The following is a 16,424-nucleotide window of genomic DNA, read 5'->3' as shown; positions in this document are numbered from 1 at the left end:
ACTGACCTGTATAAGTGTAGCAAAAGTTCATTTGCTTCCATTGTAAGAATTTTAGGGTGTGTATGTGATGTATGGCAGTTTCCATACACGCGTGCACCCCAGAGGCTAGAAAGGAAAGAGTGATTGTGAGGAGACAACGACAGTAGGGGCTTAGGATCACTTCAGGTTGAAGAAGGGGTCCACAGCAGGCTAGAACTCCGAAGACATGGGTGGCTGGAGAGGGAGCTTAGGGACAAGGGCAGTGACTGTCATTTAGAAGTGAAGGGCAGGTATGCGTGTAACATCCCTTGGTATCATCATTCAGTTTGAAATGTGGCTTCTAATGTTGTGATGCAGCTTTCTTAGACTGACTCCCATTGTGATGCTTAAGATCTGTGAGTCATTCTTTCTGATAGCCTCCAGCTTCTCACTTCAGAGTAATGGAAATTGGAATTTTAAAAAATCCAATGCAGTTATTTGGGGAATTTTCTGACAGTGCAGTTTTAGCAAAGTTTCAGGAAAGCATGCTACAAATCTGAATTTTATTAAACTGATATTTTTTGGTTTGATATGTGTTTTATGTTGCAACATTTATGATTCTTACATGAGTTCTATTGTTTTATTCTAAACATTATTTTATTGAGGAAAATTTCAAAAATTAAAAAAAAATGGGATAGCAGAAAGATTATAATTCTAAGCAACCATTTGTTTAAAAAAATATTTTATCTGTTTGAATTGTAGGAATACTGTAATACAGTCCAGCTAGATTCTGGGATAGATTATCGGAAAAGGGAACTTCCTGCTGCAGGAAAACTCTACTACCTGTAAGTTTTTTTTTTTAATTTTAATGTTCTTAAGTTTAATATCTAATAATTTATCAGGAAAAGATGAGAAAAATAAGCAAGGTAATTATTAGAACGTGAAAGGCTAATTCTGAAGCCTGTGATTTTTCAAATACAAAATGTTGTAATGTTAACTTCTTTAAACTGTGTTTTTTGCCATCCACATTTGCATGATTTATAATGTGTGATTGGAGGAAACCCTAATTAGTTTTTTAGGGAGGAGTGATGACAGATGGTTAGAAAGTAATGAGTATCCTCTTATAAGAAACTCTAGTATTAAGAGAATATCTTTATTGTGCTAAAGTAATTAATTATTTGTGGACATCTTCTGACAAATGTGTCATTTCTGTTCCCTGAAAATTGTGTTTTATTTTGTCAGACAATCTGTTTGTATTTATCTCTGTTGATTGACTTCCATACATAACTATGTAAAATATATATACACAAGTACAACTGGATATATTTTGTCTTCTAGAAGCTCATTCTCCCAAGTAGGAGCAATTTATAATAATAGATGTAGTCAGCTTGGGTAGTTAATGCTGAAAACAAATATAGTTTGTTTTAAAATGTCACTTGTGAGAACCTGAAAAGGAAAAAGTTGCTTTACCAATGCAGAGTGTTTAGCATATGCTGGTAATGTTGGACACATAGTGGGTTCTCAGTAAATAGATCTGTCTTAAGGGCTAATTGTGATTTAACTCAAAGGCATGTTTCTGCTAATTTAAATTTTGATGACTACGTGTGTATGAGAGGTTCAGAAAAGTTCTCGTCTCTGCCACCTTGTAAGCAGAAGTACTTTACTGTTTTTGAAGCAGAAATTAGCTAGAAAAATCACATAATTAAAATTGCATACTTTACAGTGTACCAAGGGGACTATTTCAGTTTATTATTCAGATTCTGATGATTATTATAGGAGGTTCTTCATCTGCCCTTAAGTACTTTGTCTTTAAAGTACTTTATAATTTTGAAAAATTCTTAGAGCACTTTTTTTCTGCTTTAACTAGGACTTTATCCTCTCCATTTCTTTTATCTTTGGGCTTTCCTGTCTTTTATTTTTCTGACCTTCACAAGATTTCCCTGAAGCTTTGCTACCTGTTTCTCGATATGCCAGATGTATGGTACTTAGAAATTAATTTATTACTATTCCTTTTATTTTTTCAACAAATCCTTGCTCCCTGTTTTCCCACAAAATATATTCTTATGTCGAAGAATTAAAACATTTTCCTAAAAGGAAATCCCTTCACTAAAGATGGTTGTCTAAGTCATGAAATTTGTTTCTTGGTCCTTGAGAGGTCTCAGTGGAATTTACAGGAAGTGGAAAGTCTGCTTTTGCTTCAGCAGAGCCTCTTTTTCTCTGAGCTACCCTGTATTGCCTCTTCTTCTTCCTGATGAAAGTAATATAATTCTAACATCAAAATTCAGGTTTGTGCTTTAAACATGTACTGGAAGAAGTCAGAATCTAACAACATCCCAGAGTCCAGAAAACGAGAATGTACAAAGGCTACCATGAAACTCTGGAATAGCTTTCTTAAAAATATATAAATTCTTTAATCCTCAAAGAAAGTAGATTTATTTATGAATTTTTAACATCAAAAGAGCTTTACCACAGTCTGATAATCAAGAATAGAGAGCCTGGGGGCACACCTCAGAGGGAAGGCAGATATGTGCACCAGAGAAGAATTAGGAATTAAGTCATCTCAGAAGTGGGAGAATAAAGATACCCAGATGGGATGATAGGGGTTTCATTTATATTGTTGCACAGGAGCCTTTGGGTAGAACTTCTTTCATGAGAGAGTAAAAGAAAAGTTCCTGGGGTCATGTTAACATTTCTGATTTAATTAGGTTTCATTTTATCTTGTTCCTGCAGGAAAATTTATTAATTTCCCCTCTATGACAGATTTTAATATGCCATGTTATTTATTGCCCTTTTACGACAGGAAACATCACTGCTGAGGGGTCCATAGGATGCTGCCCCTGACCATTTTGCTGTCAGTTCTGTGAAGGGTTTTGTTTTCCTGAAGAGAGGGGATCAGATCACCTTAGACTCACCCTCCTTCTCTGTCTCTTTTCCTCAGGATCTGAGTAGCACAGGTCCTTTTTTTCTGACTAAATCTGTTGAAGAAAGTTCCTGTTCAAACACTGTATCTCTACCATGCTCACATGCAAACACCCTGCCCCCAGCATGGAAGCCATGGCCTCAGTGGAATATTTTAAACTGAACTAAAAAGGGTAGAGGCAGGTGTTGGGATTTGATTTTGGATTTGATTTCGCCCTACTTACGAAGTAATAGCTTTGCCTGTATTGTTTCATGGATGCTGGCAGAAGACACAAGAAACCTGTGTCAGAGACAAAGGATTTTATTACTCTAGGCACAGATAGCATGTTGAGTCAGTTCCCTTCTCGCTTCCTAGTCCCATTAGGGAGGAGAAGAGGAGTTTTGCTGAGGGCCCAGATGGGTGCCTGCACTTGCAATGCGTTGTGTTATAGGAGAGGGACTCTGAGTATGGGGAATGGACCACTTTATAGCCAGAAGTAAGCAAGACTGCTTTTTGTCTCAAGGGAGATATTGCCTCATCCCTCGAAGCTTCTTGCTACAAACACACCTTAAGAGATGGTTAAGGCCTTGCATTCTTGGCCTTCTCAGCAAGCTGTGTGGGTGAGTGGGAGACTCAGAGAGGACTGTCTGTCCTCACAGGGGATGTTTACCAGACTTTTAACCTTTATTTATTAAAGAAATAAAATTTCCCTTTATTTCCTTTGATTCCTATCTGCCAAAGTCATCTACCACTTCAACAAAATTACTTCTGACTACTATTCAATTATTTAACCCCTGAATTGTTTCAAGACCATTTCAGCTCCATAGATATGGAAACTATGATCATACTGAAATGATGAACATTTTATGTTACAACTCACGTACCAATGCAGTAGACATAAGAGATGTGAGTTTGATCCCTGGGTTGGGAATATCCCCTGGAGGAGGACATGGCAACCCACTCCAGTATTCTTGCCTGGAGAATCGCATGGACAGAGCCGCCTAGTGGGCTATGGCCCACAGGGCTGCAAAGAGTCAGAAACGACTGAAGCGACTTAGCACGGCACAGCACATGTGTTACAACTTTTCAGGCACAGACCAAATACTCACATATTTTTACCTGACTAATATAGTACATGTATTCATCCATCTTTTGAACAGTTTTAAGGAGTTTATTCTTAAATACTTTTATCAATGGAAACTTCATGTCCCAAGTGCTCTTAATTTTCCACTTGGGAAACATCTATTCCAAATAGTAAATTACTTCTAAGAATATATCTTCGAGCATCATTTAAAAAAAAAATTGCTGCTAAAAATGCACAGCTTCAAGGTTAGAGCTCTGTTTTAGAAGAAAGGTCTGTGAAAACAAAGACTGGAACTCATCCATGTTGAAACTTACTCCCTTGCAATTAAAAACTTGTTTGCCTCTGATATTCCCTGCACATGTTCCCCTGCCCCCAACCGGGACAACCATCGATAAAAATTTAAAGCATTTTCTTAGCTTGATTGTCACATCTTCTCATCCCTAAAACTTCGACAGAGATCTGTCCTCTGCCTGAAAGGTTGCCACCTTCTGAATCAGCAGAATCTCTAGGGCATCTTGGGGCCTTCTCCCCATCCCCCATCATTACCATTATAGGTGTTTCTGTCACAGACATTGAAATCTGCAGTTTCAGTCTTAGTTTTTCTCACCAGATATCAACCCAGTCATTCCCTGTTTCACTTCCCACTGAAGAACCTCTGAAATATCTGCAAACAGTAGCAACTTGAATATTGCTAAGTTAGCCCCCTCCTGTTTAGACTGCGATTTGTTTCATTTCTGTGAACTAGACTGCCCAATGTCCCCGCAGCGGCTCTGTGTGTAACTTCACTGAAACACTTGACCTCTGGTCACCTACAACAAAGTTTTTATAGTTTGACGCTAAACCACAGGCCTGCTGTACTTTCTCTAAAATCTCTCATGTATCTTTTAGAGTCTTTAACATTCAAGTTAGTCTTACTTTTGATGCTAGTGCATGGTGTCACAGTGGAGCTGTATGGGTATTGAAGAGAAGATGCCACACATTTAAAGAATATGAAATTTGTTTAGCACCAAAAGTATAGAAACATATCCATATGGAGACAGTTAGGCAAAACAGAAGACAACATAGCATATTCTCATTGAAAGTTTGTTTTCTGGCCCATTAAGCTGACAGTATAGCCCCCCTGATCAGGATGAGGACCCCAGCAGGTTATGTTTATCATTCTTGATTGAGTGGTTTAGAGAGACTCTGGCTAAGTGCCTGCCTGTTCACCAGGTATTGTTGTGTTTTGTTTACTCACTCAGTCATGTCCGACTCTTTGTGACACCATGAACTTTAGCCTGCCAGGCTCCTCTATCCATGGGATTCTCCAGGCAAGAATACTGGAGTGGATTGCCATGCCCTCCTCCAGGGGATCTTCCCAACTCAGGGATCGAACCCAGGTCTCCTGCATTGCAGGTGGATTCTTTACCATCTGAGCCACCAGGGAAGCCCATTCACCAGGTACAATGACTGGATGTAAATCCTAGGACATGCCTGAATGTTCACTGTCAGTCTGTGTGAATCAAAGTTTCTCGTCCTTAGTTAAGATTAGACTCGGCCTTCCTGAAGTCTGTTCCTCACAGGGCAGAGGGCAGAATTTCTGCCTCTGGCAGTTAGAGAAACTGTCTAGTTTAATGAGGTTCAGGCTGTTGATCTGGGCATTTCTTAAGTCTGGGGAAGGGATGTTTACAGATTAAATTTTATTGTTAGCTTTTTGACACAGAACATATAGGTTTATCTACTTAAGTCATCAACATAGTTATAAACTAAAGTGTGTGTTAGTCACTTATTTTGACCCCATGGACTGTACAGCCTGCCAGGCTCTTCTGTCCATGGGATTTTCCAGGCAAGGATACTGGAGTGGGTTGCCATTTCCTTCTCCAATAAACTAAAGTATTAACAAATAAAACAATATGGTGTATGGGACATGCTTTAAAATAGTCCAGGGTGGAAGAATTGAGAGGAGGTATAGATGAAACCAGAGTGGCCACGTACTGAGTGTTACATCATGATTGTCACATCAGGTTTCTTATACTGTTGTTGTCTTTACGTGTATGTATGTGTGAAATTTTCTACAATAAAAAGTGTTTTTTTGAAAAAGGTTCAAGTTTTCTCTATTTTTTCTGATTATGCTAGTGAGGGTCTTATTAATCCATTCATCTTCTCAGAGAAATAGCTTTTATTGTCTCTATTGCTTAATGTTCTATTGATTTCTTTTCATTTTGTCAATAATTTCCTTTGCTGTGCAAAAGTTTTTAAGTCTAATTAGGACCCATTTGTTTGTTTTTACTTCCATTTCCTTTGCTCTAGGAGCTTGATCCAAAAAAATATTGCCATGATTTATGTCAGCGTGTTTGGCTTGTTTTCTTATAGGAGTTTTATGGTTTCTGGTCTTACATTTAGGTCTTTAATCCATTTTGAGTTTAATTTTATATTTGATGTGAGAAACTGCTCTAATTTCATTCTTATACATACTTTGCCTGTTTTTAAATTGGATCATTTGTCTTTTTATTATTTAATTTTAAGTGTCTTTATTCTAGATACAAGTCACTTGTCAGATATATGATTTGCAAATATTCTCACATTCTGTTTTTTTAAAATTTTCTCGGCAGTGTCTTTGAAGCACAAAATTGTAAACTTTTAATTTAAGATCAATGTGTTTTTTCTTTTGTTGCTTATGCTTTTGGTGTGTCACGTTTGATAAACTGTTGTCTAATCCAGGGTCACAGTAATTGTTACCTATATTTTCTTCTAAGAGTTTTACTCTTTTAGCTCTTATATTTGTGTGTTTGGTTAATTTCAAATTATTTTTATATGTGGTGTGAACAAATTATTTTTATATTTTTTATATATTTTTATATGTGGTCTATCTTCTCTCTGTTGCATGGAGATACTCAGTTGCCCTAGTACTGTTTGTTGAAAAGAGTATTCTTGTCCTAGTGAATTGTGTTGACCTCCTTTTTGAAAATCGACTGACTGTAAACATAAAGGGTTATTTCTGGTCCCTCATTTATATTCCATGATCTATTTGTCTAACTTTATGTCGATACCACACTGTCTTGATTGCCATAACTTTGTTCTAAGTTTTGAAATTGGGAAATGTGAGTCCTCCAACTTTGTTTTGTTGTATTTTAGAGATTGTTTCGGCTATTCTGAGGCCTTTGGATTTCCATATGAATTTGAGGATCAGCTTGTCAAATTCTGCAAAGAAGCCATCTGTAACTTTGATAGGAATTGTGTTAAATTTGTAAATCACATTGGGGATATAACATTAAGTCTTCTGATCCATGAACATGCAATGTTTTATTCGTTTCCTAGGGCTGCCATACAAAGTACCCCTAACTGAATATCTTAGAAAGTAGGAATTTATCCTCTCGTTCTGGAGATTAGAAGTCTGAAATCAAAGTGTTGGCAGCTTGGTTCTTTCTGGGCAGTGTGAAGGAGAACCTATTCCATGCTTCTGGTGAAGTTCTTGATTTGTAGGTGCATTGCTCTAGTCTCTGCCTCTAGCTTCATATGATATTTTCCCTATGTTTGTGTGTTTCCAAATTTCCTCTTTATGTAAGGACACCAGTTACCACATTAGAGAGCACCCTAATCCACTATGACTGCATCTAAACTTAATTACATTTGCAAAGAGCCTAAGTAAGATCACATTCACAGATATTGGGGGCTAGTGCTTTAACATCTTTTTGAAGGACACAGTTCAGCTCATAGCAGCTATCTTTCCATTAATTTTGGTCTTCTTTGGAAGTGGAAGTGTTAGTTGTTCAGTTGTATCTAACTCTTTGTGATCCCATGGACTGGGGCCCACCAGGCTCCTCTTGTCCGTGGAATTTTCCAGTACTGAAAGAGTACTAGAGTGGGTGGCCATTCCCTTCTCCAGAGGATCTTCCCAACCTAGGGACTGAACCCAGGTCTCTGTGCACTACAGGCATATTCTTTACCATCTGAGCTACCAGCGAAGCCCCTTCTTTAATTCCTTTCAATAATGTTTTAAGTTTTCAGTGAATAAAATTTGCAAATACTTCTATTAAATTTATTCAAAAACATTTTATTCTTTTTGAAACTGGCATAAATGGAATTGTTTTCCTAATTTCATTTTTGGTTTCTTCATTGGTATGGTTTAAGAATGTAATTGATTTTTGCATATTGCTCTTATAGCCTGAAGCCTTGCTAAACTCATTTATTTGTTCTAATATTTTCCAGTAGCTTCCTTAGAATTTTCTAAATACAAGATCATGTCACCTGGAAATAGAGACAGTTTACTTTTCCCTTTCCAATCTGAATGCCTTTTTATTTATTTTTCTTGACTAAATGTCCTGTCTAGAACCTTCAGTGAAATGTTGAATAGAAGTGGTATATTCTATCATAAAGAATGGACACGCTTGTCTTATTCCTGAGCTTGAGGGAAAGACTTCAGTATTTCACCATTAATTATGCTGTTAGCTCTGGGTTTTTCACAGATGTCCTTTATTAGATTAAGGACATTCTCTTCTATTCCTAGTTTTTGAGTGTTTTGACATTAAGGGGAGTTGGATTTTGTCATACATTTTCTGTTTCTATTGATATGATCATGTGGTTTTTGTCCATTATACCATTGATGTGATATATTTTATTAATTGATGTTTGGATTTTAAATCAACCTTGCATTTCTGGGATAAATCTCACTTGGTTATGTTGTATGTTCTGTGCTTAGTCATGTCTGACTCTTTGCAACCTCATGGACTGTAGGCCACTAGGCTCCTCTGTCCATGGAGGTTCTCCAGGCAAGAATACTGGAGTGGGTTGCCATGCCCTTCTCCAGGGGATCTTCCCAACCCAGGGATCGAACCCAGGTCTCCCACACTGTAGGTAGATTCTTTACCATCTGAGCCACCAGTGAAGCCCCAGTCATGGTGTATAATCCTTTATATATATTGCTGGTTTAGTTTGCTAGTATTTTGTTGAGAATTTTTGTGTTTATATTCATGAGATGTATTGGTCAGTAGTTTTCTGTTTTGGTGATATCTTTGACGATGGATGGAGATTCGTGACATTATACAGGAGACAGGAATCAAGACCATCCCAAAGAAAAAGAAATGCAAAAAAGCAAATTGGCTATCTGAGGAGGCCTTGCAAATAGCTGTGAAAAGAAGGGAAGTGAAAAGCAAAGGAGAAAAAGAAAAATATACCCATTTGAATGCAGAGTTCCAAAGAATAGCAAGAAGAGATAAGAAAGCCTTCCTCAGCGATCAATGCAAAGAAATAGAGGAAAAAAACAGAATGGGAAAGACTAGAGATCTCTTTAAGAAAATTAGAGATACCAAGGGAACATTTCATGCAAAATGGGCACAATAAAGGACAGAAACAGTAGGGACCTAACAGAAGCAGAAGATATTAAGAAGAGGGAGCAAGAACACACAGAAGATCTATACAAAAAAGATCTTCATGACCCAGATAATCACAATGGTGTAGTCACTCACCTAGATCCAGACATCCTGGAATGTGAAGTCAAGTGGGCCTTAGAAAGCATCACTACGAACAAAGCTAGTGGAGGTGATGGAATTCCAGTTGAGCTCTTTCAAATCCTGAAAGATGATGCTGTGAAAGTACTGCACTCAATATGCCAGCAAATTTGAAAAACTCAGCAGTGGCCACAGGACTGGAAAAGGTCAGTTTTCATTCTAATCCCAAAGAAAGGCAATGCCAAAGAATGCTCAAACTACCGCACAATTGCACTCATCTCACATGCTACTAAAGAAATGCTCAAAATTCTCCAAGCCAGGCTTCAGCAATACGTGAACCGTGAACTTCCAGATGTTCAAGCTGGTTTTAGAAAAAGCAGAGGAATGAGAGATCAAATTGCCAACAACCGCTGGATCATGGAAAAAGCAAGTGAGTTCCAGAAAAACATCTATTTCTGCTTTATTGACTATGCCAAAGCCTTTGACTATGTGGATTACAATAAACTGTGGAAAATTTTTCAAGAGATGGGAATACCAGACCACCTGATCTGCCTCTTGAGAAACCTGTATGGCGGTCAGGAAGCAACAGTTAGAACTGAATATGGAACAACAGACTGGTTCCAAATAGGAAAAGGAGTACGTCAAGGCTGTATATTGTCACCCTGCTTATTTAACTTATATGCAGAGTACATCATGAGAAATGCTGGGCTGGAAGAAGCACAAGCTGGAATCAAGATTGCCAGGAGAAATATCAATAACCTCAGATATGCAGATGACACCACCCTTATGGCAGAAAGTGAAGAGGAACTAAAAAGCCTCTTGATGAAGGTGAAAGAGGAGAGTGAAAAAGTTGGCTTAAAGCTCAACATTCAGAAAGCTAAGATCATGGCATCCGGTCCCATCACTTCATGGCAAATAGATGGGGAAACAGTGGAAACAGTGGCTGACTTTATTTTTCTGGGCTCCAAAATCACTGCAGATGGTGACTGCAGCCATGAAATTAAAAGATGCTTACTCCTTGGAAGGAAAGTTATGACCCACCTAGACAGCATATTAAAAAGCAGAGACATTACTTTGTCAACAAAGGTTCGTCTAGTCAAGGCTATGGTTTTTCCAGTGGTCACGTATGAATGTGAGAGTTGGACTATAAAGAAAGCTGAGTGCCGAAGAATTGATGCTTCTGAACTATGGCGTTGGAGAAGACTCTTGAGAGTCCCCTGGGCTGCAGGGAGATCCAACCAGTCCATCCTAAAGGAGACCAGTCCTGAGTGTTCATTGCAAGGACTGATGTTGAAGCTGAAACTCCAATACTTCGGTCACCTGATGTGAAGAGCTGACTCATTGGAAAAGACCCTGATGCTGGGAAAGATTGAAGGCAGTAGGAGAAGGGGATGATAGAGGATGAGATGGTTGGATGGCATCACTGACTCAATGGACATGGGTTTGGGTGGACTCCAGTAGTTGGTGATGGAGACAGGAAGGCCTGGCGTGCTGCGGTTCATGGGGTCACAAAGAGTCAGACACGACTGAGCAACTGAACTGAACTGATGTCTTTGTCTGATTTTGCTGTCAAGGTAATACTGGCCTCATAGAAAGAGTTTTGAAGAATTCCCTCCTTTTCTATTTAGATTTTGTCTTTTTCTTGAGTCAGCTTCAGTGATATGTGTCTTTCTAGGAATTTTACCATTTATCGAAGTTACCTATTTCGTTGGTACAGTTGTTAATATTATTCCCTTATAATTCTTTTTTATTTCTATAAGGTTGGTAGTAATGTTGTCTCTTTCATCCCTGATGTTAGTAATTTTAGTTTTCAGTCTTTTCCTTAGCTAGAAGTTTGTCCATTTTATTCACCTTTGCAAAGAATTAACTTTTGGTTTTATTATTTGCTCTATTATTTTTATATTCTTCACTTCATTAATTTCCACTCTAATCTTTATTATTTCTACTTGTTTTAGATTAATTTTCTAAGAGTCTTATAGTAGAAAGTTAGATTATTAGTTTGAGATTTTTCTTCTTTTTTATGTTGGCATTTATAGCTATAAATTTACCCATAAGCACTACTTCTGCTGCATCTCATAAGTTTGGTATATTATGTCTTCATTTGCTTTCTTTCAAAGTATTTTCTAATTTTCTTTTTCATTTCTTTTTTTGACCCATTGGTTACTTAGGAGTGTGCTGTTTTATTTCCACACATTTGTGAATTTTCCAAATACGTCTTTGTTACCAATTTCTAATTTCACTGTACTGTGACTAGAGAATACTCTGCATAATTTCAATTCCCTTTAATTGAAAAATTGTTTTATGGCATAGGATATGATCTTTCTTTGAGAATGTTTCATGTGCATTTGAGAAAAATGTATATTTCTTGGTTATTGAGTGAAGTGTTTTGTATATTAGTCTAATTTGTGTATAGTGTATTCAAGTCTTATTATTTCTTGTTGATCTTCCCTCTAGTTCTATCAACTATTGAAAGTTGGATATTGAAGTCTCCAAACTATTACTGTTGCATTGTCTATTTCTCCTTTCAGTTATGTCAGTTTTTGCTTCATGAATTTTGAGGGCTTTGTTTCTAGGCACATACATATTTATAATTGTTATATCATCCTGATAGGTTGATAGTTTTATCATTATAAAATGTTCCTTTTAGTTTCTCATCACATTTTTGTTGTTTTAAAGTCTGTTTTGTCTGATATTAATAGTGGTTGCTTTTTTCATGATATATCTTTTTTTCATTCTTTTATTTTCAACTTATTTGTATCTTTAAATGTAAAGCATATCTTCTATAGACAGCATATAGTTGTAACTCACCTTTTTATCCAGTCCACCAATCTTTGCCTTTTGATTAAATTGTTTAATTCATTCACACATTATGTTATTACTGATATAATTGGATTTACGTCAGCTTTTACTTTTCATTTTCTGTACGTTTCATGACTTTTTGTTTCTCTGTTCTTCCTTTACTTATTTCTCTTACATTAAGTACATGTTTTTAGTGTAACATTTTCATCCTTTTAATAATTTTTCCATTATATTTTGGGTCATTTTTTTAGTGAAGAACTTTTATCTGTATGAAACATATAAAATATAATGTTTCATTCAAACTGAAATGTCTCAAATTCAAGATGAAGTATTGTATGTTGCTATATGTTTTGATAATTAAAATATCAGTAATGGTAATGAATCTTTACTCTAAGGCCACCTGTAGGGAAAAGATAATTGATTCTCAGAAGTAGTTTACACAGTAGTATCGTTGTCATAAGAACTCCTATTGATATTTTATCTATGAGTAACTCTGTGTGACACTCCAAGCTTACAACTGTATCAGTTCAGTTGCTCAGTCATGTCCAACTCTTTGAGACCCCATGGACTGCTGCATGCCAGGCCTCCCTGTCCATCATCAACTCCCGGAGTCTACCCAAACTCATGTCCCTTGAGTTGGTGATGCCATCCAACCATCTCATCCTCTGTCGTCCCCTTCTCCTCCTGCCCTCAATCTGTCATCCCCTTCTCCTCCTGCCCCAATCTTTACAACTGTATACTAGTAAAATATAACAGTAACAATTTTCTACTTTATGTACTATAGTCAGGTAGGCCGTTTATTATGTCTTTCAAAAATCACAAAATTGTCTTATTTGGTGTAATTTATATGTGTGTTAAAATTTATTAATTAATTTTATATTCACTTAAGGACTCCTGAATTAAAATGTCAAGGATTTGAAATTTGAATATTTGAAATATTTGAAACAGCAGCAAAAGAAGTCCATCTTCTATATATTTCAGTATCAGTTTCCATTAGTCAGCTCAGCATACCTTTTATCATCTATCCATTTATTGAACTGTAATTTAACAGCATATTACAGTGTTTGTTTGTGAGCATGCTAGACAGGACCAGAATGGAGCTGGCTCACCATTTCCAGCTAAACATATTGACAAAAATGTTCAGTTGTATGACTGTACTCATCTAGTAAAGTATAAATAGGCTATGTATACAATATGTACATGTGTAGATAATATATATACTTACACATATAAAAGTACAGAGGAAAGTTGCTAACTTTCCTTAGCATTCTTGTTATTTCATCTTCAAATATATCACATTTATAAGTAAAAATCTTCAACTTAGGTCAAGCTGATCTGGCAAAAGTCCTATGTGTTTAGTTAATTTTGCTGTGTACCTTTTTTTTTTAACCTACTAAAATTCCCTGGCCTCTTTTTCTGAGGTGGATGTGACTATCTTCTTCACTTAAACAGGAGTTAGAGATTCTTATTCTCCAGCTTCCTTTTTGTTTTTATTGTTGTTGTTTAAAATGTTCAATTCTTTTAGCCTTTCTGAAATTTTAAGAAAAATAATTATGTTTGGATCTACCAAGTTGCAGTTTTACATGTTACACCATTGATTTATTTGTGGGCAATGTAATATATAGATTTAGTAGAAATTTTATATGGAGAGTGGGACTGAGAAGGAGGGTTGAAGGTCTGGAATTTGAGAGTTAAAGGCACCAGATCCTGCTTGCTTGCATTATACATAGGTCAAGATTAATGGAACCAGTTAAGTTACTCTCCAGGTGATTGAGAAGGGTGGGAAATTTAGAGACTGAAATGGATCTCTGCACAATCAATTAAGTCTTTGAGTGATTGAGAAGACGATAAATACTAGGACAAAAATCCATCCTAACAACTGATTCTGTTATGTAAAACAAACCTACAGGATTTGAAATGCAACCAAGTCTGTTTTATATTAAGGCGAGTATAAACCAACTTAATCTTAGACCTGCCTCCAGCCCCAGATTATGTTTGGTATGAGCACAAAGAGCTGTACAGCGTGAATGCACAAGGAATCAGTAGAGTGAGAAGGCTCACTGCCAGGGAAGTTTGGCACAAGAACTCTAAGAGGAAGGGGAAATTTCTCCCTCGTTGAATCAACTTTGGCTCTCTGGAATAGAGAACATGAAGAGAGAGGCACCAAGGAAAGCCAACTCTATTCTACTTGTTGATACCTTAACAAGCTGTTGATTTTTAAAGGGGGATAAAGGGGCAAAGTGTGGGTAGCATTCTGTTCCTCTGAGTCAATCCTAATGAAGTAGGAGGTTCTTGAAGAAATTAATTTCCATTTAAATTCATGTGTGACCCTCTTCTAGAAACCTCCCCTTGTTTTGGAATTTTTGTTGAGAATTTCAAACAATTCAGCAACAATAAAGTCTCTTTTGACATACTCTATTTCTTGAGTGTAAGTTTTATGTCAAATGCCTGATTTTAGCCATAGAAATTTTCTCAAAATTGAGATAACTGATTACTTTCCTCTCTGTTTACTAATTTATTGTGGAAAAATAAATCACAATTCTTATACTTTTGAAGCAGTCAGGCTTTTAATCCAGGATTCCTATAGTTGTTGATGCCAAATTTCCTGGCAATGAAATAGTGGTCGATTCCAGGGCTTTTCTGACTTAAAGACACAGTAGTTTTTACTTGACAGAAAACTCTACTGCAGTTTCTGAGTCTAGCATAAAAGTGACAGAAGCAGTGAAATGGGTGGATTTTACCCAGAGCATTTAGAACAGAGGAAAAAGTCTGTGCTCTGCTTGGGTCCCTCATACTCCGACCCCTGTCAAGAAAGAACATTGGAAAAGAGTGACTCTGCTTCTTCAAATATGACTTAATTCTCTGACCATAGTCACCTTTTGATTATCTGTGAGCAGATTTTCTGTTTTGCATCTCATCTACTCTACCGAGGCATCCCTCTGATGGGGCAGTTATCCAGAATTAGAAGTCCCTTAAATTCTTTATCCCTACTCACTTGTAGGAGCTTATGGTCCTGTCTTCCCTTATGAGAGAAAAGGGAATATGATTCAGAGCATCTGAACTTAATTCCTGTATTTTCTGCTGATCATTTTGATGCTACTCAAGTCACTCTTCTTTAAGATATGCCTCTGTGGTTAAAATTGAACTACACAAAGCTGAACAGAACACATTCTTCCATCCATGTGACATGATATTCTTATAGCCCCAGAAGAAAATTCTGAATTTAGCTCCCCTTTTACAGTGAAAAAAATTATGTTTAATTTAGTGGCATCTTTACGCTGTAGCTTTTCCATGCAACTGCTTTTGACTACCAGGCTTCATCCCTCCTCATTTTTACTGGTTAGGCTGGAATACTTTCAAGTATGTTTGTAATTTGAGAGTAATTTTAATCACTATTTGTATTTCATATAGTCTATATCCTTGTGTGGTTTTTGTATATTTGTTTTCTGAATATACCTGTTGGCAACCTTATATTGTATGTTCTAAACACTAGTTTTGTTTTGTTTTGAAGCTAGCTGACCCTTAATCTTTTTTGGAACTTTACAGACATGATTGTATTTCTGAGAATAGATTTTTAGTGTAAGATAATGCTGCTGTCTTTTGAAATAGTTTCACTGGAAAACTGACAAGAGGGTCCTGGAGTTGCAGAATCACTGCTGTTACTCTTGTTTTTCTCCATTATAAGTGCATTTACCCCCACCCCCCTTTTGGAAGTTAAAGACATTTTCTCTGGTTGAAATTTTTATAATAAAGTTACATTCTTGAAATTTACTACTTAAAAAAAGTCAAGCGATCTTAGGTGTTTTAAGAATAGATTTGAAAATTTTCATGTATATCATAATGACATTTTACCAAGAAAATGCTAACTATTGCACTGATTAAATCATATTTGTATTTTTATTTCCTTTCTAAAAATAATTTGAGGCAACTTAGATTAAAATTATTTATCATATGTCTACTATAACCACTAAAATGGAATATAAGGAGAACACCAAGTGTTGGCAAAGATATGGAACAAGTAGAACTTTTTGTGCACTGTAAGTGTGGGAATAAATTGCTTCAACTCCTTTGGAAAGCTGCAGTATCTGCAGTAGATACTGGTAGTATCTACGAAGCTGAATGCAGATTTAGCCTATGGATAGCAATTCTACTCCAGCAAACATGTATAAGAAGTTTACCAAAAGGCTCATACTAGAATGTTCACAGTAGTACTATTCATAGTAGCCCCAAGCTATAAATTACACAAATGCTCATTGTT

At 36.6% G+C, this 16,424-nt stretch overlaps 1 protein-coding gene across 1 annotated transcript in view; it reads left to right on the top strand.

Annotated features, from left to right (window-relative positions):
* Positions 1 to 16,424, top strand: part of AFG1L (AFG1 like ATPase) — a 196,011-nt gene that overhangs the window by 123,136 nt on the left and 56,451 nt on the right. The window contains exon 8 of the mRNA NM_001192915.1: positions 721 to 803. Within this exon, the coding sequence (NP_001179844.1) occupies positions 721 to 803 (83 nt within the window). The remainder of the gene's footprint in view (positions 1 to 720; positions 804 to 16,424) is intronic.

This window comes from Bos taurus, chromosome 9 (genome assembly GCF_002263795.3).
Source record: "Bos taurus isolate L1 Dominette 01449 registration number 42190680 breed Hereford chromosome 9, ARS-UCD2.0, whole genome shotgun sequence".
Taxonomy (NCBI): Eukaryota; Metazoa; Chordata; class Mammalia; order Artiodactyla; family Bovidae; genus Bos; species Bos taurus.
This window is presented reverse-complemented; position numbering and strand designations above follow the sequence as displayed.